This window comes from Alosa sapidissima, chromosome 4, assembly GCF_018492685.1.
Source record: "Alosa sapidissima isolate fAloSap1 chromosome 4, fAloSap1.pri, whole genome shotgun sequence".
Taxonomy (NCBI): Eukaryota; Metazoa; Chordata; class Actinopteri; order Clupeiformes; family Clupeidae; genus Alosa; species Alosa sapidissima.
In genome coordinates this window covers 6,022,742-6,047,500 of record NC_055960.1, presented here as the reverse complement: position 1 = coordinate 6,047,500, position 24,759 = coordinate 6,022,742, and the positions used below count along the sequence as shown (strand labels likewise).

Sequence of the window (24,759 nt, the reverse complement as noted above, 5' to 3'; positions counted from 1 at the left end):
TGACAGACGACATGAACACACATATCGGTGTGGGCCACTCTGTCGTTGAGAGACGGCATATCTGACAGCGATATGAACAATATGTGTGCTGCCACGATGACCTCTGGCTTCTCTACGGAGGCCCCTGAGTGACAAATGTCTTTTTAATGAGACCCTCAACTGGAACTGAATAGGCAGCGCAAGCAAAACAAACACTTCGGGGGCCCTTAAAATAGATGGGGAGATGGGGGGAAGAGGCTGTCTGAATAGCCCAACCTGTTTTAGATTTAAGCATTCAGCAGGGTCCGCCTGCAACCATCAGTCAGACAGTGAAAGCACTGACATGCCGGGGGTTGCTCAAGTTGTTGATATACAGACGTGCATTTCACGGTCTAAAGGAGATGACTAAATTTTATAACTATGGCCTGCTACAAGGTGGGATTTTTCCCCATTCTGCTTCATTTCTCTGTCAAGCAGATGTTGTTTAGACCACAAAAATAATTTTGAATGTTCCTCTTCCCTCATGGTCAAATTGTCTATTGTTTTTAAGGTATCACCGTCCAGCATATTCTAGTCTTCTACTTTAACTGTGTTAGATGCCTGTGCATATAACAGTATATCTGATGGTCCAGGTCACATTCTCGCTCCATGTGGCCAGTATATGAAACCATGAGTGACAGTCGGCTGTTATTACAGCCAATTTAGCCCTGCTCCAGTTTCGTGTGGAAATTCAATTTTAATGAAAAAACAGTCCTCCAATCCACTCCCTGCCAGTCAGGCAAGAGCACGACACCTTATAGCATAGCCCTGCTTGAATGTTTCTGGGAAGACTGTAAAAGACTGTTAAAAGTTTGACGTTCCCTGCGAGGAGTCACTCTCTGACCCTAAATCCACAGCAGGCTTGTCCAGTGTTAACAGGTCACCCTAGAAGAGCCTAAGGTGCCAGATGTAGTGTATTCTGGCTTGGTAATGTATTATAACATGGCCGATTGGGACTCCCCATTGGAGTGCATTAACTTCTACAGTATGGCAGTATTATTTCGATATATCACTGCTGCCTGCACATTCCATTGTTTTTGTATCAATTCATCCAGATTGCTTTATTCTTTAATGTTTAGCATGGAACGTGCAAAGTTGACACATGTTAGCTGGTTTAGTAATAATGATGTTAGAAAGACTATGGAGTTGGCTGTCAGTGGCTGACCGTACTGAGGACTGAATGATCTGTGTTTTATTTGCTGAGAGGTTTTGTGTGAGGGTGGTTTTGGAGCTCTGGCAGGGGAAAGGAACTCGTCAGCATCCCGAGGAGGAACACTTTTATCAAGTTCATCAAAGACACAGTCACAAGAAGAAGAATAAGTCCTCCACCCGTGACACCTCTGCAGTTCTTTGTTTATTAGAAAGACACACACCTCTATAAATAGATCAGCATCGAGCAGAAATGCTCTCAGATGTGCAGATATAAAGCGCTCAAAAAAAAAAACCGTACAGTCATGATGTCTTGCTCAGGGAATCGGGACTGTGCCAAACGCAAGTTCTGGAGTTCAAAAAGAAAGGAGCGGCCGGCTGTGGTTGGAGTTGGCCTGACAGAGACAGATGGCGGTGGTGGAGCGCCCCCTCCTCCTCCTCCTCCTCCTCCTCCTCGTCCTCCTGCTCCTCTTCCTCAGATAAGTTCTGCCCTTCACCACTGGCCAGCACATCTTCTGCCTGTCTCTGTGGCTGCTTTAGTTGGCAGCGCGTAAGCATTTCTGGCATATTACTTGGCAGCAGCTTGCCAAGCCAGACTGACACTTCTCAGAGAAACACTGCTGAGGCACCTCATGCTTCTCCTCTCGTCTTTTACCATGAGACTCAACAGAGGTGAGATGTATTTGTGAACAATCAAACACGGGGTTCTACTTTTTCGAAAGTCATTTGAAGTTCTAGCCACAACATCCCCCCCGACACCAACCTTTTATGGGATTCAGGCAATTAGTAGGCCACAGTGACTCATCGGTTTCTTGTTGAAACACCATGCTGTTTTATTTGCTCCCCAGCACGACCCAGTGTTGATTCAGGGCACCAGAGAGGAATGCTGGAGCAGTGGAAGAAGACATGAATCTGAACAGACATGAGAGAGAGGGAGAGAGAGGGAGAGAGAGAGAGAGAGCATGAGAGAGAGAGAGGGACAGTCAGACAGCCTGTTTCATTAGAAAATTAATGATAAAGTGATAAGGTGGATTACAGATTAGGTTGTTTCCTAATCATGGTATGCACAGAGATAGCTAGATATAGCTGAAGATATGAGGATATTATTATAGATTATGATTTATGTGAGGTATAATTCTTTGCTATAACAGGCGTCAGTACCTGGCTACGAACTGAGACATAATTAAAACTTTTTCATTCTTTCACCTCCCTCTTCCATCTCTCTCCCTTTCTCTCTCTCTCTCTCTCTCTTTCTCTCTCTCTCTCTCTCTCTCTCCCTCTGACATGTTTGTACCTTTACCTCTTCACTCTAGGCAAATGGACTTCTTTACAATGCATTTCTTAAAAGGTTGAGACAACATTTACAGCACTGCGATTAGTTATGCAGTGCCTTTGGAATGTGAATGGCAGCTGAAATGCTTCTAATGGTTTTTTTCTCATTTTTTTCCCTATGGCAAGTGGCGCCAAGGCCAACAATAACATGCCATATTAATTGCTGACATTTCTTGATTTGTTTCCTTTCGCAAGTCGTCTTCACTGAGTGTTCTGTTCCACTCAGTTCATAAAATCAATTAAAACCTCCTAATCTGAACAAGGCACAATCTTATTAGACAATTTCACGGATGGTTTCATTTTAATTGCCGTAGCTGAAAGAAAAATGTAAGCTCTGTATATACAGATGAGGGAGGGAACAGAGGAAGATAGACAATTTGTCATGGTGTTCCTAAAGATGATTAGTGATGTGACATTTTTCCTGTAGTAAATAAACTAAGATAAAAAAAAAAACATTTATCATGTATAATTCACTTCCATCAGACTGTTGTGGCTTGGCATTGAAATAACTGTAAGCCGTCACTGAATATCCTCACTGAAGCATGGCCAGATAGACTTCACTGTTCATACATCCCCCATTGCAATACCAATCCATCCATTTAAGGCCAAAATCTTGAGCACGTCACAAATCTTTGCCTGTTCCCCTGTCCATCCAAAGAACAGAAGTCAGACAGAGCCTCGCGGGAACCTTTCGAAACTCCTTTGAGATCGTCTTGACGAGAGCCACACGTTTTCTCTCCGGCTTGACACATGAGGCCCAGTGGGAGCCAAAGCAAAAGACCTCTAACACAGTATGTGACAACTCATGGCCAGAACCTTAGCATTGGAAATGAACTGCTCTTGATGTTGGCTCTGACCTATTTGCAGCACTGTTGAACTTAATTATGCTTTGGATTCTAATTCTAATGGGTTCCAGATTATGTGGGCATGTACCCCCTTTGGTGGTGTCACAGGGCGGCTGGCTGAGCTAACAGAGCTTGACACATGTGTGAAGCCTTTGGCTTGGCCCAGCGTCTCTATCAAAGGACCATTGAGGGCCCCGGCCATTGATTCAGCTTCGTTTGGAATCAACCTTGAGGAGAGGCTAGAGGGAGGGATAGAAGCGAGTGAAAAAGACACACAAATCATTGAAACGAGTGAAAAGTACGGCTCAGTCTTACTGGCTGGGGGTCATTGTGGCTGCTGTCAGCCACTCAGCCGACATGGCGGTGTCGGCAGGATGGGCAGTCTGGGACTAAGGTGGAGGAGGGTGCGGGTGGGGGTGGGTGGTGGGGGCATGGAGTTTGCACTTTCATCAAGGCTTTTGTCAGGTGATCCTGAGACTGGAGACTGCACAGACAACCCCCTGGTCTCATGATTCACACTGTGAGAAGAGAAAAGAGGAGCGAGACTGTCTGACCACAACCAGAGGCCCTCAGTGACCCTTCATAGGCCAGTCTGTTTCCCGTGGAAAACAGCCCCCCTGATGTCCTCTGCCGTCCACTGTCCTATAGGAGTCAAGCCCGGATCCTTCTCATGCTTTCTATACTTTCAACAGTTTGTGCCACCCAAGTGTACGGAAGAGTCTGGAAAGAGGATTCCCTTCCATGCTCTGCTGGAGCCGAGAGTGTTTGGAGACAAAACAGACTGCGACCCCGTGTCAGTCCCAAGCATCCTCTACTCTAGAGACAATCCTCCCTCAAATCCGCCTTCCTGGTTTTCCTACCCCAGAGTCCTTTGCCATGGCATCCTGCAGCCTTGCATCATCCACCCAAGAATCCCCCGACATATCATATCCTAGCACCCTCCAACCCCGGAGCCTTATGTTCTCCCAAGCAACTTTCAGGCTTGCATCATTCCTTACCTGATGTCCTAAAATGTCTCATCCACACTTATCCTGATCCAGAATTATGGATATCCCTCATACCTCTCTTATAATGAACTATCAGATAAGACATGACATTAACATGTATTATATTAAGAGCTTTTTTTGCACAGTCAATCAGATAGAGAAATTTCATAAAATAGCTTAGGTATAAAGCCAGTATCAGATATTTTGCATGGTGAGCAAACATTCCAATCAGATAGACAGTTTTCCTTGGCTCCTCATGCTACTGAGGGTCCTGTGTGATATCCTGATGCACTCATTTCAGCTGCCATTACTCCTGGTATCTTTGCACATTTTTGTAGCATTCCATTATCTGCGGTGCAGTCTATTTGTCATAACACACTCTGTCTCTCACACTCACAGGATAAGAGGGATATTGAGTCTAGCTCTTAGTCAGTGATAAGTGCAGGAGAGAAAGGCTGTTTTTATCCAGCCAATTTATCTGCTCGCCTGGCACACTCTGATTGGGGGAGTCACTGTGTTTATTCTGGGGTGTGTGAGAATATGTGGCCCTTCACGTCCAGTGGAGATAGACTTCAGACAGATGAGGACAGATGTCGAGGGATGGGAGGGTTATCGTGGGGGCTCTATGGCTTTCTTTGCAGCCTTAAGGCATTTGAAGACTTTAGGCATTTAGTTCCACTGATTAATGAGTAAAGGAACATCAATGTGTTAAACCTGGGTGGTTGATTAGTTCAGCTGTAAATGAACAGATGGGTGGTGAAGGCACTAGGGGTCACCGTTCTGAGCCCCTGCAAAAAGCATGTCGTAAAAGCACCCTTTTGTGTGGAGCGAAAAGAAATTTCTACAGGTTGTGTGAACCTTTTCCAAAACACTGGCGTTTCTGTCTACCTTTCACAATGCACGGGCAGAATCTGGGACATTTTTGGGTGTGTTTGCACATGCATTGCGTGTCTCTCCAAGAGTGTGCGTGTGTGTGTGAGAGAGAGAGAGAGAGAGTGCACGCACGGAGATGCTTTTGATGTCACTGCGCAGACATACTGTAGGAGCCGGCATGCTGAGCCTGTGAGAGCGCTCATGCTCACATGCGGAGCACAACAGCAGCAGGGTGCTGACAAAGCTTCCCCCCAAAAAAGGCCCAGCCCAGCTGTGATCAAGCAAACCAGCCTAATGAAGTGGGAGACATGCAATACAGATGTCGCATCCAGCGCTGAGATTTACGCTACAGCAACTTTATTTAGTGCTAGCGTAGTGGAATATTTTCCAAGACTTAAGCAGAAAAACAAGGCCCCTGAGTTTGAACTGTTGTCCAAGAGTTATGGGGAGTTCTCAGAATTGGAGAACTCTGTGAGAGCCGCTGTATCATTGAGGTAATGTGTAATGCAACAAGTTCTTCCAAACCTGAAGCTCACCTCTGTAAGCTAGCGTTGCACATTTGTTATTGGTTGGCTAATCAGAGAGTTTTTCCAAGCAGTCCCCTCGGTGGTAATTATCATTGATTAGGAAGTGTTTGCCAGTCATCTGCACTAATCACACCAATCAGCAGTGGATGCACTCGGGTAATTGCCATTTGCTCAACCTTGCACTTGAGCGCTCTGCTCAGACTTAATAAGGTGATGTCGGCAAGCCCCTGCTTCCAATCTCGGCACCAAATTAGGCGAGGACCAAAAATCCAATGTCCTGACCTGCAGAGGGCCGCAGTGAATACCAATGACCTCCCCAACCTCGGGTGCGCGCAGAGGCATTCATTGCGAAGAGCAGCAGAGGCCGAACGTGGGCCCGGTTGGTCGGTCGGGCGGCCCAGCAGCTGGCCTGAGCCTGCCTGCTCGCCTGCCTGTGTGCTCCACAGAGGGCTTAGTGTTCTCAGGGGAGCTTCTGAGACGTCGTCTTGAAAGGGCAGCTCACGGCTGTCACCTCGTCTCAAGACGTGTTCGCGTGTCTCCTGAGAGAGCTGGACACAAAGGGGGGCCCTGGTGGATCGAGCTGAGCTGCGTCGCCTTGTCTGGAGAGAGAGAGGGATAGAGAGAGAGGGAGAGAGAGCAGCCCTCATCTCTGCTTTAGGGTCAGCCTCTTAGCTCTCATGTCCCTCGCTTGTCAGATGGCATTACGGCCTGCCGCCTGGCTGGAGGTCTCTGTGACGGCTGGCTCCTGGTGGGACGTTGACCCCGGCTTTGTCTCCCTGTCCCCCGGGGGTCGAGTGGGTGTGTGTGGAGGATGCCAGCGGGAGCTCTGTTGTGTGTGTGTGTGACCCCTGACCTGACGAGTCCAGGGGCCCTTTCAGGCAGACTGCTTCAGCACTGGCCTTGTAGTGTGATAACCCTCCCCCTGACCTCCTGACCTCTCACTTCTCCCTGCCAGCTCACCCTAACTCATGCACACTCACGCATACACACACACACACACACACACACACACACACACACACACACACACACACACACACACAAATCATAAAAATCCACAGATGTTTTATTATTACAGAGTTCAGAGTAGTTAGTCATTAGTGGTCATGTCCATGAAGTACAACCCTTACAATATTGGTGTGTGCTAGTTGAAAATGCCAGAAGTTTTGTGGGACGTTATTAATGCTCTGCCAATACAAATAGCATTTGTCATGGTAAACATTGTCATACAACCTTTATTTGATTTGAACTGAATTGAATTGTTTGGTTGACTGGTTTTTGGAAGGTTGAGTTTGCATTTGAGAAGCAGGGGGGAGAAGGGGTTGTTTTGACCTCCTTTGGGCATTAAAAGAGACCCCCCACCTCCCTTGTTGCCCCCCCACAAACAACTCGCTCTCTGGCCTCTGCAGACAAAGTCCTAAAGCACATGACAGGCAGTTAAGTGAACATGGCCTTTAGGGCCGCATTGCTAATTTGATTGTTGCAATAACAAGAGAGCTCTGGTTGCATTTGGCATAGGCCTTTATGGCTCTAGATTGATGGGCAAAGACGTAGCAACATTCACATGTGCACATAGTCCATGAGGTGAGTAAAACAATCTGCAACACACTCACAACATATGCCAGCTGTTGCCATTTTTATTTTCTCAAGACACACTTATGCCGCTGCCTCCTTCAAACGAAATCGAAACGCAAGCCCTGAAACCGCTTCTTGGACGTTTCCTCTCGGGATTTACGGTTGCCCACGGTACGAAAAAAAGAAAGATATTCATTCCATGGCTCATTTCTGAGGCCGGGGATCGGGGGTGGTTGGCAAGCGTGCGGCGGGTGGGAGGCAGGGAAGTTTGCCCGGAACTCCGGCATGCGTGTCCTTCATCACCTCTCACTCTCACCTGCTCCATGCCGCCGTGGAGAGAAAAGAGCGAGAGATCGGGGAGGGGAGATAGCTTCCATTATCGCACCTGGCTGGTATGCAGAACGCCGATGGGAGGTGAAGAGAGAAAAGGGTGGAAGCATGGAGAGAGAGAGCGAGAGGGAGAGAGAGAGAGGGAGGGGAAAAAAGATGCTGGCGATAGATTTCATTTAATATCTGGCACGGGGGTTGCAGAGGTAGCATGGCGTTGAAATATTTGGTCTGATGAAAGGCTGGAGGGAGGGAGGAGAATGTATCTTTTCACCAAAAGCTTTTCATTGGTCCTGCCAAAACTCCCTGAATGAGGGAGTGACAGACAGGAAGAAGGAGAGAAAGAAAGAAAGGAAAGAAAGAGACAGATAGAGAGGAAGATAGATGGATGGACAAGATTGTGTGAAATAGGAAGCATTTTTTTCCACCATTTACTAATCTTCACCCTCAGGCTGTTGTCACCCTCATTTCAAACTCACATCTATATTATCACGAGATGGAAACAATTTCTTTGGCTCAAAACACCTTTACTGAGAAATGCAGAACATGCTGGCGTTGGATTACGAGCAGAATCCACCATCAAACTAATCGGATCCAATCAAGGAAGTGGCAAGTGGCAATCAAAGTTGCGTGCCTTCTTCCATGGTAAACACAGCAGATTTAGAGGCAGATGAGTCTCACTGAAGATGGTATGATAGGAGGAGGTGTTTGTGGAGGTGGAGTGTTTTGCGAGTCTCATGTTTTGGGAGTCCTGGCTTGGTGTGTGTGCGTGTGTGTGAGAGAGAGAGAAAGAGAAAGAAAGAAAGAAAGAAAGAAAGAAAAAGAAAGAAAGAAAGAAAGAAAGAAAGAAAGGTGGAGAGTACAGAGCAGCAGAGACACAGCAGGACATGTTTAAAGGGGTGCATCAGTCCCAATAAATCCCCTGTATTATATGCTTTGGTAATGCCATTATTCTCCCTCGGTGATGTATGTGATCTGCACCATTGGAACACATTAAACATCTGTCTACAGCAAACAGAAGGAACGCAGTGCAGTGCTTTTTTCCAAAACATTTAATTTTACCAGACGATAAATCATATAGGAAGAAGGTCATCTGCAAGTGTATGTCCCTGTTTCAAGTTGGATGAATACAATCTGATTACAGAGCTTCAAATAGTTGGCCTTTTTCCTCTTGCTATTAATTATATCAAATCCTGCCAAGGCATAAAAAAGCAACTCTTTTTTGTTTTTGTTTTGTTGTAAAATGGTCAATGTTAGGATAAGATTAGGCTATCAGAGGGGAAAGATTTGAGCCAGTACTGAAATAAGAGCAAAAGCTTGTAAATCAAAAGAAAGCCCATAAACGTTGCTGGACGGTAATCTTGTTAGAAAACACACAATGCCTAAATTCACCTTTGAAAGCCGATACTCGGAGGCAGGCTCTGGAGGGTGAGTGTGAAATATCGAGCAACTGATCCTGCCGCTCACGTCGGCTTGCTGAGACTTCCCAGGGCTGTTTGGAGAGCAAGTCGGGTGGTGGTGGTGGTGGTGGTGGTGGTGGGGGGGGGGGGGGGTGGGGGGGGGAGCATTTACATTGAATGAATAAAGAACACTTTGTCTTTGCAAATGTGCCACAATGTGAGCATATGAAATAACTCTGGCGGCTCGCTCAATGCATAAACTAGGTCGCACGGGAACAAGTGTGCTGTGTTATAGTCCTCCAATGGCCCTGAATAGACATGACATCTTATGAGTGGAATGAACTAATCCATCTGAACAGGTTTATTGGTTTATTCAGGAAGGTGGGGCCCTCCATAACAGCACAGGGTAGGAAATAAACAGTCAGCTTCTCTCCTTCTCTTTCTTTCTCTAGCTCTCTCGCTTTTATTCAAATGGGCTTTATTGGCATGACAACTCCAACAAATGTCATTTTTTCTCCTCCATCACTTTCTCCTCTTTATTTATTGCCCTTCCCTAAACACCACCCATTTAAAAGCTTTCCATATGGGGATATTCGAAGAATAACTCCTTCCTCGGAGGCATATTACTGGCTTCCAATATTCACATGTTCTTTTCCTAAAGGATATGATGGGGCGTGTTTGGTCTCGCTTGATATCTGTTATTATGGGCCATGTTGACAATATTAGGATGGGTGGATTTGTGAATACCTGTCAACTTTGTAAATGCTCGAACCCACTGATTCGATTTGAGGCCATTTCATTTGGCAGCTAGCCAACCATTAGCACAAACACCATTCCTCACAGAGCCTGCATGATCCAACAAAGGATGGTCCCAGCTTTGGTATGGAATCATAGATTATCCTCTTGAATTGAATTCTGTTGTACAATAATTCATCTTTTCTCAAAAGAGGTGTGGCTCTGTGTTCTTTAGTGAGGCCTCAAATGAGAACAGATCGGACAACGGGGAAGGATTGAAGTGAGCGAGGGTGTGTCTGACTCTTCACAATAGGATCCTGTCTGAAGTGGACATATCATTATGGTCATTCCAAAGTCAAAACTAAAGTCATATCTCCTGACCATCACCGGCAACCACAGCCTTTTGCTCTCACGTGTCTCTCTCTAATTTAATCCTTTCCATCACCTCCCTCTCTGTTCTCACCATTCTCTATTCTGTCACTTCACAACTGCAGTCGTTCTAAAGAATGAAAGAGAAATGAAAGACACAGAGTGAAAAAATACATCACACTCTGTTCCTCAGAATTAATCAGCACCTTCTTATCATCTTAGAGAGACTGGGACTAAAAGTAATCCTGCATATTTTTTCCCAGCTATGAACCTGGTCAAATCAGCATGTAAATCTTCCCTGGACAGAAAGGTAAATTCACATAAACAGGAATCCACATATAGACACTCAAGTCTTCACCTTTTCACCCCTTGTCTGCCTGGGGTTGTCATGGTAAGCACCAGAACTAGAGGGATTCTAGAGAAAACACTGAAAGAAAGCAAGTGTCTTAGGGAGCATTACACAAGGATAGACCCGCGATTGAGTTCAAACACATTCAGTTAAACAGCCACATGCATACACACACAACTACATGCTCACACATACTCTCTCTCTCTCACACACACACATATGTAAAAATATATGTATATGCACACACATAAGCACACATACATATTATGTGCACATGTGCGTGCACACACACACACACACACACACACACACACACACACACACACACACACGCATGCACACACACACTTAACCAGGCAAGCTAAGACATGGTTGCCCCCACCCTCCTGTAGATTAAGACTCTGTCGTTGAATAGGGAGGAGGAATTCAAACAATGCTGCAGGAATGCCCACTCAGGTATTATGTAGGATATTGGATGGTGAGAACGTCTAGCCAGGATCCCCGTCTTACCCTGCAGCCTATAGGGGACGGGAGAAACATGCGATCCCCAGTCTGATAGCACCTCTACACTCAGATAGCTGGAGAGAGGACCAGGGTGCTTCTGTCGGCCTGACACACATACAGTACATATAGCCGTCTGTGCTTTCAAAGGGCTGGAGGCCTGGTGGAAATGCTATCAGATCAGACCGGCTTTACATGTTAATGTGAGACCCTGACTGACGGATAACTCAACGTCTCAGGACCTTTTGTAAGCCATACATCCCCAAAATAGTAATTACAAGTCCATCAAGCATGCAAAAGACATGCATGGACCAACAGCCAATCATAAACCACTAATTCAAGCCTGTGCTTAGCACTACAACAAACAGGAAAAACTTACAAGCTCATAATCTCTTGACAATTACAAGCTCATGGTGAAACAGGCAATACAACTTTTCAGTTTTGGTAAAACAGACAGTATTGTTAAATAATTACAGTGAACAGTGCCATGTCAGTTACAGTATTTTGAAATTACATAGAGGTTGTAATTTGTAGTAAATGTACTAGATGTACTTTAAGTTCAGTCATAAACTCTTGATATTGTATCTGATACAGTAACCCGTATGTATGGATCAACAGCACATATGGATTTGCTACGGACTTCCATGATAAATGTATCTCTCGCCAGGATTAGTTCAAGTTTGTGCGAGCCAATCTAATAAGTCTGAAAAGGAGATTTTGTTAGAGGAGTTACGATAGAGCCATTGGGCGGAGATGGGTCCAGCAGCTTCACAATGTAATGTCTGGAGATGAAAATGCCTCATATAGACAGATGCATACATAAACCAGTAAACAGACCATAGACCAACATTTTTCATATTCAAAAACAAGTTAGCAGGACATTTTCAGGATCAGATTCCCTAATGTATGCATTATGCAAAGCTGTAAGACAAGCTGCAAGCTATACTATACACAGACACTGGGCCGAATCCTTCGAGAGAAAGAGAGATGTGTACCTCGGCAATTATGGTAGAACCACCACAAGCTCTCCAAAACACGATTACAAGAATTATGCAACATAATACACCACAGTCTACAATTACTTTGTTTGAATGCATCATTAATTCATCATTTGTTTTGGTAACACTGACAGTAATAGAGCTTCCTACAGACTTGGCGTATTAATGCAGCAATTTCCACCGAGCCAAGAGAACCTACTATTAGTGGCTTTAAGAGCAGTTTAGAACAATTGGCCTTTTGTACGTTTCTCTGAGCACAGGATCTTAACAATCTGTATATGCAACAATTTACAGATTTTCCATAATGTATTTGAATGATTTCTCTGGTACTCAAATACAGTAACTCAAAAGGGTTGCTGATATTTGTGGCTGAGAAGTTTTGCTGATTTGCAAAACTTTTTTTCAGAGACTAATATAGCATATTGTTTTGTGTAGTTTAGTGTATTTGGTAATTTGAGCCCTGTGTGTGTGTTGGTGGGTGGTCAAGGCAGTGCATTAGTGTGACTAATGACTAACTTGTTCCTCTCCCTGTACGTTGCATATGGTTGCCCATATACACCAGCCGAAACCGTGACAGTACCACTACATACCACTATTCCCATCACAGGGAGAGATAATGGCATTACTGACCACACCGACAGCTGTCCACATTCTCTCAACCTCAGAGTCCTTGGTGCTTGACCACTCTCACTTTCTCTTACCCCCCCCCCCCCCCCCCCACCCTCTCCCTTTTACTCTCTCATTCTCTCTCTCCCTTTATGAGTCATGTTGCATATGTCCCCCATACAAATATTAAATCCCTTGTTTGGTCAGTTGCATTTCCACTGCGTATTCCAAAATCTCATTCCAAAAGGATATCCCAATTAAAAAGTCCGGGGGAAATCCAGGGGAATCCAAGCTGAGACGGCCCTAATGCCGAAGCCCCGGCTCCGGTCTTCATGCGCGTTCCCATTGGCGCTCCGCTGGACCACCCGAGCAGAAGTGGTCCCGTGGGAGCAGAGAGGCGGTCAGGAATTATTTTTCCCCTCCTGCACCTGGCCCAAGCACCCATGGCTTCACGTTCAGCTCCCTTGTCCAAGCGAGGAAGGACTTAGCAAAGCTTGACTTCTCTTGTGTGATGGCTGTGCGTCTGTGCTGTGTGGATTTTGGGGGTCTTTATTATCATGCCTCTGAAGAATTGAAAATACATGCTGGGTTAGCACAAGACAGCTGCACTGCTTTACAGTGGGCCTCTCTACAGTGCAAACCTCACTCAGTGCATGCATGAACATGAATAAACCATGATCCTTTGCATCAGTAAACCATCAGAATGGAGAAGTCCAAAGCTTATGGTTTAACTATGTTCACCAGGTACTCGTTAGACCTCCATGTAGTATCTCTTAGCCAACAACATTCATTTAATTCAATAACACCAAAAAGAACATTAACCTCAACAGTAATGTCAAGTAATGTTAAGTGCTGCGGTTAATGCCTTTTTAATGGTAAATAGTGCATGTAATTAGTGTTAGCTAATGGAGCCTTCATTGTTGCCCCATGCAGCGTGCATGCCTTTTCCAGTTCTCTTTCGCTGCCTCTCTCCCTCTTCCTGTCTGGGGTGTGTTTCTCTCGCTTCTGTCTGAGTCCGCATGGCCACAGAGTGCCCTGTTCAGCCGTGACCCGATGGCATTCCTCAGTGGGGACGTGTCTCTTCCACACATTCCGCTGCTTATTTGCGCTGCGGGTATAGAGTCACTCGTGTCCGTGCCATACTGTATATGCACACACACATGTACACACACATACACACCTCTGTGGTGGAGCGAGGAGGAGGAGAGGAGGTCTGTGCTTTGGTGTTGTAGACCTGCATACCGCTCAGTGGGTCAGATTTAGACGTGAGAACTCAAACTTGTTCTGGGAAAAGTGGAAGAGGAGATGATTGTTCTTCCGATGCTGAATTCTGTCTGTCTGTCTGTTGTTTGTGCAGAATGGCCTCTCTATTCACCAAACTCACTCTGGATTCAGGAATTGGAGGTCTAGAGCTGCAACCGAACAAAACTTAAAACATATGTTGTTTAGATTATTGTCCACTGACTTCTCGAAGGGCAATGCGAGAGGTCAGCTGGGTTTGAGCTGCAACTACGCTCAAGTATTTATGCGACTGTCTGTATGTTATTAGTTGGCTATTTGATTAAGTTGAAAAAGTGAAGGGAAATCTGTCATCAATCTTTTACAGAGCTCCTTTGTAACTGCTAAACCGCATGCATCATTTGTAACATATGTAGCATGTGGGGCACATGTTAGCGCACTATGTTTATTGAATCACCAATTATTGACTTGCCCCCCCCCCCATTTTCCCTTTCTCTCTCTCTCCCTCTCTCTCTCCCTCTCTCTCTGGCTCTCTCTTTCTCTCTCTCTCTCTCCTCCCGCTCCTCCTCCAGAGCTCAGATCAACCGGCACGGCGCACCACTTCTCCTTCCTACTCAACTCCACTGACTACCGCATCCTGTGTATGGACGAGGACCACGACCGCATGTACGTGGGCAGCAAGGACTACATCCTGTCCCTGGACCTGCATGACATCAACAAGGAGCCCCTCATAGTAAGAGAGGCCGCTGATCCCCTGGTCATTTCTACAGTCCTGGCCTATGGTCACTAGAGGCCCCTAGAGCTGCTTTAACCTATGCTTAGTGTCAGCTTTGATTTGTGGAGAATCAGTGCTATGTGCTGTGAAAGCTCTTAATAGCATTAAGTCTATCGACATTAGCACTATGCTAACATCAGCACAGTCAAGTGAAAGTAATATTTGATGCATCGTAGAGAGGATTTACGTGGGTGGAATGAACTGTTGGTTTGCTTTTCCCTCTCAGATTCACTGGCCTGTTAATCCACAAAGGAAGACGGAATGCATTCTGTCTGGCAAGGACACCAATGTAAGTCTGCACCTGAACCCCAGAGCGGTAGCTGAGCTGATCCGATCACACCAACGGTGCCAAAACGCTGAAAAATACCTGAGTCCCCCGAAACGCCCGACACCAGCCTGAGTGGCGTGTTGGAGTTAGCACCTATGATTAGTGCAGCACAGATCTGCTTTATTGGTTTTACATGTGCCAGAATTTTCCTGACTCATACTTGCGGTCAGGTTTGGAATCCCCCTACTTTGTGGTGAAAAGAATCACAAGACCCAATTTTGCAGTGTTCCAGTCTTTTGAAAAGAAACTAGCCGAAAAGTACTGGAGCACAAGGTGCAAAAGTTACCCAATCTGGAATACGACCACGATGGACTCTCACCTTAGAGTTCCTAAGCTTAAAATAAATGTCTACATTGAGTGGTGATTCAGTGGATTCCTCTTACCTTCCCATGTTTCCATCTATTTTAGGGGGAGTGTGGAAACTTCATCCGACTGATCGAGCCATGGAACAGGACCCACCTGTACGTGTGTGGGACTGGAGCCTACAATCCCGTCTGCACCTACGTTGACCGGGGTCGGAGGTCACAGGTAGCCATTCTCCTGCCTTGCCAGAACTAAGAGTCTGCACCCTGTCCACGAGTTTCTTTTCATCCCCATTATTATACATCTAGCTCATGCCAAGTTTCCATTCACTTTCTTTCAGTGGATTAGAAATGGTTTCTATCAGCTTGTGGCTCCTCAATGTTATGCTGATGCCTGACGACAGGGAGCTAAATACTCCTGCAGTGTCTCTGTCTCTGCATGTACCCGGGAGCAGTAGATTTGGAAAACAAATGGCAGATCTTTGTTGCATTCAGTCTAATGTCTCGCACTGCTTTTCACCACGCCATGCCTCACTAGCCCTTTTTCCACCCTCTACAGTAAATCCAGAAGGCAGATTTAGTGACAAAGGCCGATGCTTGCTGGCGTTCGTCTCCGTGTGCATGTGCTGTCTGTTTGCATGAGAATGTATGAGCAGTTTCTCAGGCAGCAGCATGTTGGACTTCAGCTTTTCAACTGACCTCTCCCATTTGGTCTTTCCTTTCTTTGCATCCTTTCTATTCTTTGCACACTTTATTTTCTTTGCATCCTTTCTTTTTCTTTTCTTCCACCTCATTTACCTCACTTGGAATCGACTAGGGTTCACTGCAGACTTCATTTCACAGCCACATTCGCTCACGCGAGGGGCTGTCTGTCCGCTCTTTGGGATCCTCTAAGGGCTTCCTCAGGCCTGCTGAATTGCAGGGCCAGCAGTGCTTTTGGCATCTAACCCAGTCTGGGCCCGTTGTGACTCTTCTCTTTTAGACTCTGTTCAGCGAGCAGGCGGCCAGGGCAGGGGGCAGGACCAGCCGAGCGGCCGCGGCCGACGCCGACACCACAGCCGAGCCCACCGTGCCAAAGGTGGGAGCGGGCAGGACTTAACGGGAGAGACCGGGGGATTGACTACGTATTGTGACAGAGAGTTAGACAGTACGGCACCACGCTGTATTGCTGTGTATTTAATGAGGGGGGGGGGGGGGGGTTGACCTAAACCTATTCATAAGACCTGACCAAGAAAATGTGCTAAATGTGTTAAAGCAAAGAATTCTCTTCTCACTCGTCTCCTTGATGTTTCTTAGTGTGTGGGCGTGCTCGTTTCCAGTGTAAATACCAGTAAATGGGTTGTCATCAAAACAGGGAGTTTAGCTCTGAATCTCAGCCTCACGCCACCACTCTGGGTTTTAGGTTACACAACACTGCCAGTCAGTGTGATAGTTTACATACCACTGAACCGAGACCAGTCATCCGAACCTGCATTGTTTCAAAAAAGCACACAAACACTTACGGGGATGAATCTGCCAAGTTAAATCTTTTTTCTTCTCTCGGAGGTGATGGAAATATGCATTGGTTGTCCATGGTAACAATTTCACAAAGACATGGTTGCCATTGACCATAAAAGTCCACTTATGGAAGTAGGCTGTACATAGCTGATACCCGCTGTACATATTCCTCCTGCTGGCAGATGAGTGTTTTGATTTATGGCCCTTTCTGTTTAATCTGGCCGTGAACTAGCTCTATCGCGGTTGGTCCGTGTGTGCATGTGTGATTATATATTTGTGCAGCTGATTTACTCTTTGGCTGAAGACGGAGGAAAAGAAGTGCTGGTCTGTCATCGGCTTTGAGAAACTGTATTTACGCAAATATGCGCACACACATCCATAAACTCTGCCTCTCTTTCTCTCTCATACTCTACAGTATATATACACAACTGGAGGCACACACACACACACACACACACACACACACACACACACACACACACACACACACACACACACACACACACACACACTGGCCAGCTCCTTCAGAACAGCATGCTCCGAACCTTTAGCCCTGATTGTGTTTTGCACCACATAGTTGAGACGTGTCCAGCTACAAGTTCACCATCATCATCTCTCTGTGCTATCAGCCCTCTGTTGACAGAGGTGTTCGGTGCGCTCTCCCTGTGTGAACCGTTTGGAGTGCGTAGCGGCATAGCCTTGTCATTCCACTGATGAGTATGAAACATGCTGCCTGCTAACGGCTAACAGCATGGGAGCTCTGCTTCATTTTAGTTGGCGTAGTCTGTAGTTCTCTGGGTTACAAGGCTACTGCATCCACAAAAATCCTCTTCTGTGTGCACAGTGAACGTCAACACAACTAATGTTCAGGGAATGTGTGAAATGTGCATAGTTCAATGCAAAGGATAAGATAAAAGCTTCTTTTACATTTTGAGGACAGAAAGATACAGTATGTCTTACATTGGTAATGGTATTGTCCTCAAGATCTCAAGATTTAGCTGAGAGATATTCCAGAGTTTTTTTCTGGAGCTGGCTTGAGAACAAGATGCCTTTGTTAGTGTTGTGACCTTCAGGAGGGGACGGTTGTTAGCAAGTGTTTTTATTCACACAGACCATCTCTGTACAGTCCAGACATGTATCAGGGTTTTCATTCTTGTCTCTCTCTTCAAGGATGGAAACCCTTAGAGCGGTGTTACTTATCTAAAGCTCCAAAGAGATTAGCCAAATCAATATTGCTTTGCTAATGCAGAGCAATACCAAATCATTAACTGTTTGTGTGTTTGTGTGTGTGTTGCATTTTCCAGGAATACATTTTCCGTTTGGAGCCTGGCAAGGTGGATTCTGGGAAAGGGAAATGTCCATATGACCCTAAACTCAATAGCGTCTCCTCGCTTATCAGTGAGTAGTTAGTATACATGCATACTTCTACTGCACGAATTGGCACTGTGTCTGCAGTCTTGGGTTCTTTTTGTTCTTTCTTTCTTTCTTTCTTTCTGTCTTTCTTTCTTTCTTTCTATCTCTCTCAGCACTCCTTTAATGTTGTTCCTTTCTCTGTTTGGCAGATGGACAACTCTACACAGGCCTTTACATTGACTTCATGGGCACAGACTCAGCCATCTTCCGCACTATGAGCAAACACACCACCATGCGTACCGACCAGTACAACTCCCGCTGGCTGCACGGTACAGTGTCTGTGTGTGTCTGTGTTTCTGTGTTTCTGTGTGTGTGTGTGTGTGTGTGTGTGTGTGTGTGTGTGTGTGTGTGTGTGTGTGTGTGTGTGTGTGTGTGTGTGTGTGTGTTCCAGATTGCAGTGGTGCATTCAGGCATTTGCGGGCACTGCTCCAGTGTGATGGTCGCCATACACAAACACACCATGTCTGTCTCGTTTCCACTTTTGGTCACAAGGGTTTGCTCAGTGACTGTGATTTAAAGATTTGACACATCCCATGAGCAGCTTTAAATCTGTCTGAGCAGATCTGACCCAGGATCAGTCCCCCGGTCCCATGGTCAGTGTTAAATAGAGATCTCATAGTGATTGTCCCCTCTCTCATTCTGTGCGCTTTTGCTTCTTCACTTGACTTGTTTTTATGAGTTCAGCAAAAAAGATTATGATCAAAATTTTACAACACACAGTTTTACAACACAAAGAGGAGAGGTTTTCTGTCTTCTGTCTTTATTTTCTTCTTTCCTTCTTTCCATCCTCCTTTTGTTTTTTCTGACTTTATTCATCTTTGTCTCCTAGATCCTACGTTCATCCATGCCCAGCTTATCCCTGACAGCGCGGAGAAGAATGATGACAAGCTCTACTTCTTTTTCCGGGAGAAGGCCACTGACATGGGCCAGAGTCCGGTCACTCAGTCCCGCATCGGCAGGATCTGCCTGGTGAGCCCTCTCAAACACACACACACACACACACTCATTGGTGTACACACACACGCACACACACTCTCTCTTTCTCTCTCTGTCTGTCCGGCTGTCTCTGTCCTTTTGTCTCTGTCCTTCACTTACATTTTAGTGAGGAATTTGCATGGCAGTTCTTTTGCATCGCCAAGCTTTTAAACAAGTTTAAACATTTAAACATAAACACAGGGTTTAAATGCAAAATGCAGTGTCTACCCCCTCTCTGTTTCTTCCTCTCTCTCTCTTTCTGTCTCTCTATCACACACGCCCACGCACGTACGCACACACACATACACACACACACATACTGTACAAATGAAACCTGCACACAAGTCTCAAACACAATCATATGTGCACACATACTCACACATTGCTCACACTCTCACAAGCATGCAAAGAAACAAAAGAGGCCGTGTCAAATGAAGGACATGTCCCTGCAGAAAATGCTCAGCACATATTCTCATACATGAAGTATTCTTGCAGAATATAGTGTCTGGTCCATAATCTCATACAGTACATGAGGTAGCCCTGCAGAATATAGTGTTCGGCACTTATTCTAATACATGAAGTACAGTATACAGTGGCTGTTACATATTAACATCCATGTGTTACATATTAACATCCATGTTGGTACTTTGTATATCTTTCCACTGGTGAGGAAGATTGTACTTAATTATGTTTTTATTACTGTTCATTATTTCTTGCCCGTCGTCGCTTGCCGTCTCCGTCATAGTTGTTGGCAGGGGTCCAGAGCAGATGGGGACGAAGCGTCTGTTTACTCTGAGTCCCATTCAGACTGCACGCATCATGGACAGAGAAGGAATAATACAGGCAGCGGCGTTTTAGACGGAAACAAGAAGTCCCATCATGTTCACATGTAGTTGGGTGGGGATGGAGGGGTGCCCCAGCTGCTTTGTGGACGCATTCTGCGCCTCATTATCCCGGCTTCGCCTGGCCATGTTTCAGTACATCTAGCTGAAACCCCCCAGATTTGCTGTGGATGATTCACCATGGAAATGAACTGCTTTTGTGTATATAGGCAATTGTATCTATCAAGGATTGCCATCGTGCTCTAGACAGTCTGGATTTATCACTCCAGCAATTCTTTGCCATTCTAACAACTTTTGTCTGGCTTCATTTTGTCACTCGTTCTCTCTGTCACACTCTTTCTCTTCCTCTTCCTCCCTGTGACTCTTTCTCTGACTTCTGTCTGACGTTCTCATTGAGTCTGTTTCCCTCACACCAACTCACTATTATTTTCTCTCTAATTCTCACTATTGAGTCACAAGTATTCACTGTATTCAAAAGTGTGAGCTAAGTGAATGAATGTAATGTAATGTAATGTAATGTCATTTCCTCTCTTTTTTTGCAGAATGATGACGGAGGCCACTGCTGCCTGGTGAACAAGTGGAGCACGTTCCTCAAGGCGCGGCTGATCTGCTCAGTTCCGGGAGTCGACGGGGTCGAGACCCACTTCGACGAGCTGAGTGAGTCCGTCAGGCCTTTTTATTTTATCCAAGTGCTTCTCTTCTCTCCTTCCCTGCAGGCAGGTTCTCATCACTCAGGTGAGATCCGCGGGACACAAATCACTCAGGTGAGATCAGCGGGCTGGACGAGTCGATGACAGATTTATACGAAAGAGATTACGCCTCGGGGTTGTCTGACGTGTAGCAGTGTCCTCGGCCAGAATCCATCCCCCTCAAGAGAACTTCCACCCGCAACTCCACTGCAATTATTACCTGAGATGAAAAGAGACACTGTCCACACTGGATACGATGCCTGTGGGATGCCTGCCCCTGCCTTTTTATGATGTCTGCTCGAGTCGAGGCTGGAGAAAGCGCTGGAGGCGGGAGGTGTTTCATAACCTCTGAAGCTCCAGAGATCCCCCCCAGATGGAGATCGAAAAGTCCATATGTGTCCATTAAAAAAAAACAACGGGGGAAGAGAACCTCTCAGCTGACATACAGTACAAATCGTGAAGGCATTGTGTGCGAGATGAGACGAGACTGGCCGTGGATGGACTCCATATGTTGGCAGCGCCGTGGCCAGTGGGGTTCTCATCAGCAGTGCCGCTCATCTGGAGAAACAGGATCTCCTTAATGGCAAAAAGGACGCAGTCGTGATCATTCGCTAATAGCCCCTCATGGCAGATGATTTAGCCACTATAACCCCCTCCACCCCCAGCCCTTGTTCCCCCCCTCTGGGCTCCGGAAAAGGCTCCAGTGCCTGCACGGACCATCAGCTACAGTTTCCACATTAGAGCTGTACTTTCATGTCAACTGCCATGTCGAAGCGATTCATCTGGATGGAAATTGCTGAGCACTTGCTCGATCCCTGCACGTTGACCTGTTGACCTCATCTATTATTTATTAGTCCCCGGCTCTGCCCAGGAAAATGATTAAGACGGTCTAATCTCCTTCCAGAGACCATCCTCCCAGTGCTTGTGTGCGTTCCTTTTGCGTGAGTGTCCGTAGGCAGAGTCGGTGCCCGTGCCAAGCCAGACTGACTCCAAGCTGCTCCCGAGTCTCGGCCTGCCTTGTGGATTCGGGGTGGTGTGCTGACCATAACTCAACGCAAGCTCAGCAAATCCCATGAATGTCCTCTCAAGAAATATGGTGGTGGTTTGTGCACGTTGCTTAACATACAGCACCCCACTCTACAGCCTTTGGATGCAGTTATATCACTAATCACTCACAAGTGTTGCACAGTTTTGAAATAGCTTTTGGAGTGAATGCCAGTGTTCTCTGCACACACATGCTTGACCAGAGGCTATAGGAAGATCTCATGCCACCGATCGTGAGAACCTAGTCACACAGCTCCGTGTACGTCTTCATCTTGGCCGTGGAAATGAAGATGTATGGGGCGATGTAACGGCGTTATTGCTTTTGGCACAGCCAAGCCAAACTGAGGTTAGATGGCAGCGGAGCGTCAAGGTTCATTTCAGAGTTTTTCACAACAGTGCGCCGTGGAATAGTGGGAACTTTTTGTTCTGCGGTGAAGCCTCGGGCGGCTGTTGCTGAATCCTGTTGTTGTCTCTCTGCACGGACAGCGCTCAGGGGTGTGTGGTTGTTGACCTCGTGTTTTTCAGGCGACCTCCTGTGGGTTCTGCTGGTGACTTTGTTTATACTCCAGCATTGCGTTTGCTTTTGTCGTGGCGGCGTCAGCAGACATGGCTGTTGGGAAATCCCAGTCCGCCCTATAGGGCTGGCCTCTCCATGCCCATTTACCCATGACCAATACCATGAGCTCATATATGCATGTCTTCATCCAGTTCTGCCTTCTCTCTCTCTCTCTCTCTCTCTCTCTCTCTCTCTCTTTTCATGTCTCTCCCATCTCTCTCTCTCTCTCTCTCTGTCTTCATGTCCTTCCTTTCTCTGTCTTCATGTCCCTCCCATCTCTCTGTGCTTCCCTCTCTCTCTCTCTCTCTCTCTCCATTTGTTGGTCTCCTTTGATGGTCATGTTTTCTCTCTCTAGATGACTCATTGTTTTCCAGCTCTGTTTTTGTTTTCTTGCTGACTGCTCCCTCTTTTATTTCGTTTGTTCTGTTTTTGGGGAGATGTCACATTCCACATGCAAGATTGGTGGACACCACTCTGCTGGGCTCCGTCTATTCCTTTGCCATTTGCCTCTGTTTCTTTCTCTCCCTATTTTTCTCTCTCTCTCTCTCTCTCTCCTCTCTCACCAACACTTACTTGTTCACTCTCTCGTCAGCAGACAGCCTGACTCTGACTCCTCTGCACCTCTGGGCATGGGGGCTTGTGTGGTCTTTCTCTCTCGTCTCTCTCTCTCTCTCTCTCTCTCTCTCTCTTTCTCTCTCTCTTTCTCTCTCTCTCTCTCTCAGTCTGTCTTTCCTGCTCGCTCCCTTGTTCCACATGGCCTCAAAGCAACATGTCAAGAGTGTTGAAAAGTTCTGATCGTGGAAGGACGTGTCCGTTCTCCACGCTATTTACACAATATGGCTGCAGCTCATGAAGAAATCACAATGTATTCCTCACCGAGACACCAACTATACACAGTGTCTTTGCTAATAAATGTTGGAAGTCTTTGCTATGCTTCTTGTGCTCAGCTTAGACATGTCTGATAAATCATGTCCGTTCTTGATCTTGGATGTAACAGATGTTTTCCAGATTGGGATTCAAAAGTAACAAGGCAGTATCCAGTGAGTGTGTGCCCATTCACCATTGTCTTTTATGAGGCAGGCAACAAATGCCTTTGTGCTCTTACGAGTGTGCACACACTGCCAGGCAGTAACTAATACTACAAGTAAATGAACCAAAAAAAGGTGCCCGCTGGCTTCTGACTGAGTCAACAGACCAAACCAGGGCAACGTTCCCCCCTGGGCTAGAGTTTTTTTTTCATCCGCCCGCCATCCCCCTCTCCTCTCCTCCACCTCCACCTCCACCCCTTCATTCACCCCCAGCTCCAGCGCCAGGAACTGCTGCAGACTGGCGTCAGATGGGTTATGGATCTCTCTTTACATTGTGCCAAGTCCTAATTCCTCTTCTTGTTTGCGAGCTCCCACCTGTCATTCTCTTGCCCCACCGATAAATTCAAACATTTCAGCCTTTTTTTGGAGGAGAAGGAGGAGGAGGTGGTTGTGGGTGTGTGTGTGTGGGGGGGGGGGGGGGGGGGGGGGGGCGGGTCAGTGATTGCACTCCTCGTGAATGTCAAACAAACTTTTCCAGCGCTACATCAAGAAGGGTCAGGCACAGGGAGAGGCCACAGCCAATGAAGAGGGAAGGAGGGAGGGAGGAGGAGAGAAAGAGAGAGAGAAGTAGAAAAGAGAGGTGGGGGGGGGGGGGCGTTGTGGGAGTTGAAATGGAGGATAAGGCCTGGGCATGCAGCCTAGGGTACAGAGAGGCCGTTCCTTACTGTGTGTCACCATCAACGCTGAGGTGTCTGGGAAAAAGTGTATCTGGCACACTGACGTTGTGGGATAACTTATCTCACGCCAGCGAGGCACTCGAGACAGCCTGACATAGCGTGCGAAAGACAGTGTCCATGCGCCTGCAGGACTGTTGCTTATTGTTGAACAAGCCCTGCTGGTCTGCAATGCGATATCCTGTGATAAAGGCCATTCATCAGACACGTTAATCCGAAATTATATACAAGCATCAGTACATTTTCTTTTATTTCACATTTTTATTGTAGTGTGTGTCACACTGTTTAAGCTGCTGCAGAACTTTTTCCCGTTTTGAGTCTAACCAGTGCCTTTGTGTCTCTGTCGGATAGGGGACGTATTTATCCAGAAGACCCAGGACACCAAGAACCCCGTCATCTATGGAGTATTCTCTGTCTCTGGGTGAGTCATCGAGCAGTGTGATGAATGATCTTTTATGTGTGTCTCAGATCACATTCCCCCTCCACACACACGCACACACATGCACGCACAAACACACACACATGCACGCACAAACACACACACACACACACACACACACACACACACACACACACACACACACACACACACACACACACACACACACACCTCTACTGGTATCCAGTCAGGTATTGAAGTTGAGGTAGTCTGCCTGAGCATGTAGACCGTCACTCCCTGAAACTACATTTCCTCCAGACTCCCAGGCGAAAGAAACCTGGCATCTGGCCCATTGTATTAGGTTTATA

General features: G+C 46.4%; 1 protein-coding gene across 5 annotated transcripts in view; it reads left to right on the top strand.

Moving 5' to 3' along the window:
- sema3fa (sema domain, immunoglobulin domain (Ig), short basic domain, secreted, (semaphorin) 3Fa) overlaps positions 1–24,759 on the top strand; it is a 46,902-nt gene that overhangs the window by 15,957 nt on the left and 6,186 nt on the right. For 3 of the 5 annotated variants that reach the window (XM_042090618.1, XM_042090619.1, XM_042090617.1), the window contains exons 3-11: positions 14,402–14,562; positions 14,831–14,893; positions 15,341–15,460; positions 16,217–16,312; positions 18,036–18,129; positions 18,294–18,413; positions 18,974–19,113; positions 20,504–20,618; positions 24,364–24,433. In XM_042090618.1, the coding sequence (XP_041946552.1) occupies positions 14,402–14,562; positions 14,831–14,893; positions 15,341–15,460; positions 16,217–16,312; positions 18,036–18,129; positions 18,294–18,413; positions 18,974–19,113; positions 20,504–20,618; positions 24,364–24,433 (979 nt within the window). The remainder of the gene's footprint in view (positions 1–14,401; positions 14,563–14,830; positions 14,894–15,340; positions 15,461–16,216; positions 16,313–18,035; positions 18,130–18,293; positions 18,414–18,973; positions 19,114–20,503; positions 20,619–24,363; positions 24,434–24,759) is intronic. The other 2 variants (XM_042090621.1, XM_042090620.1) reach the window with 1 other exon arrangement.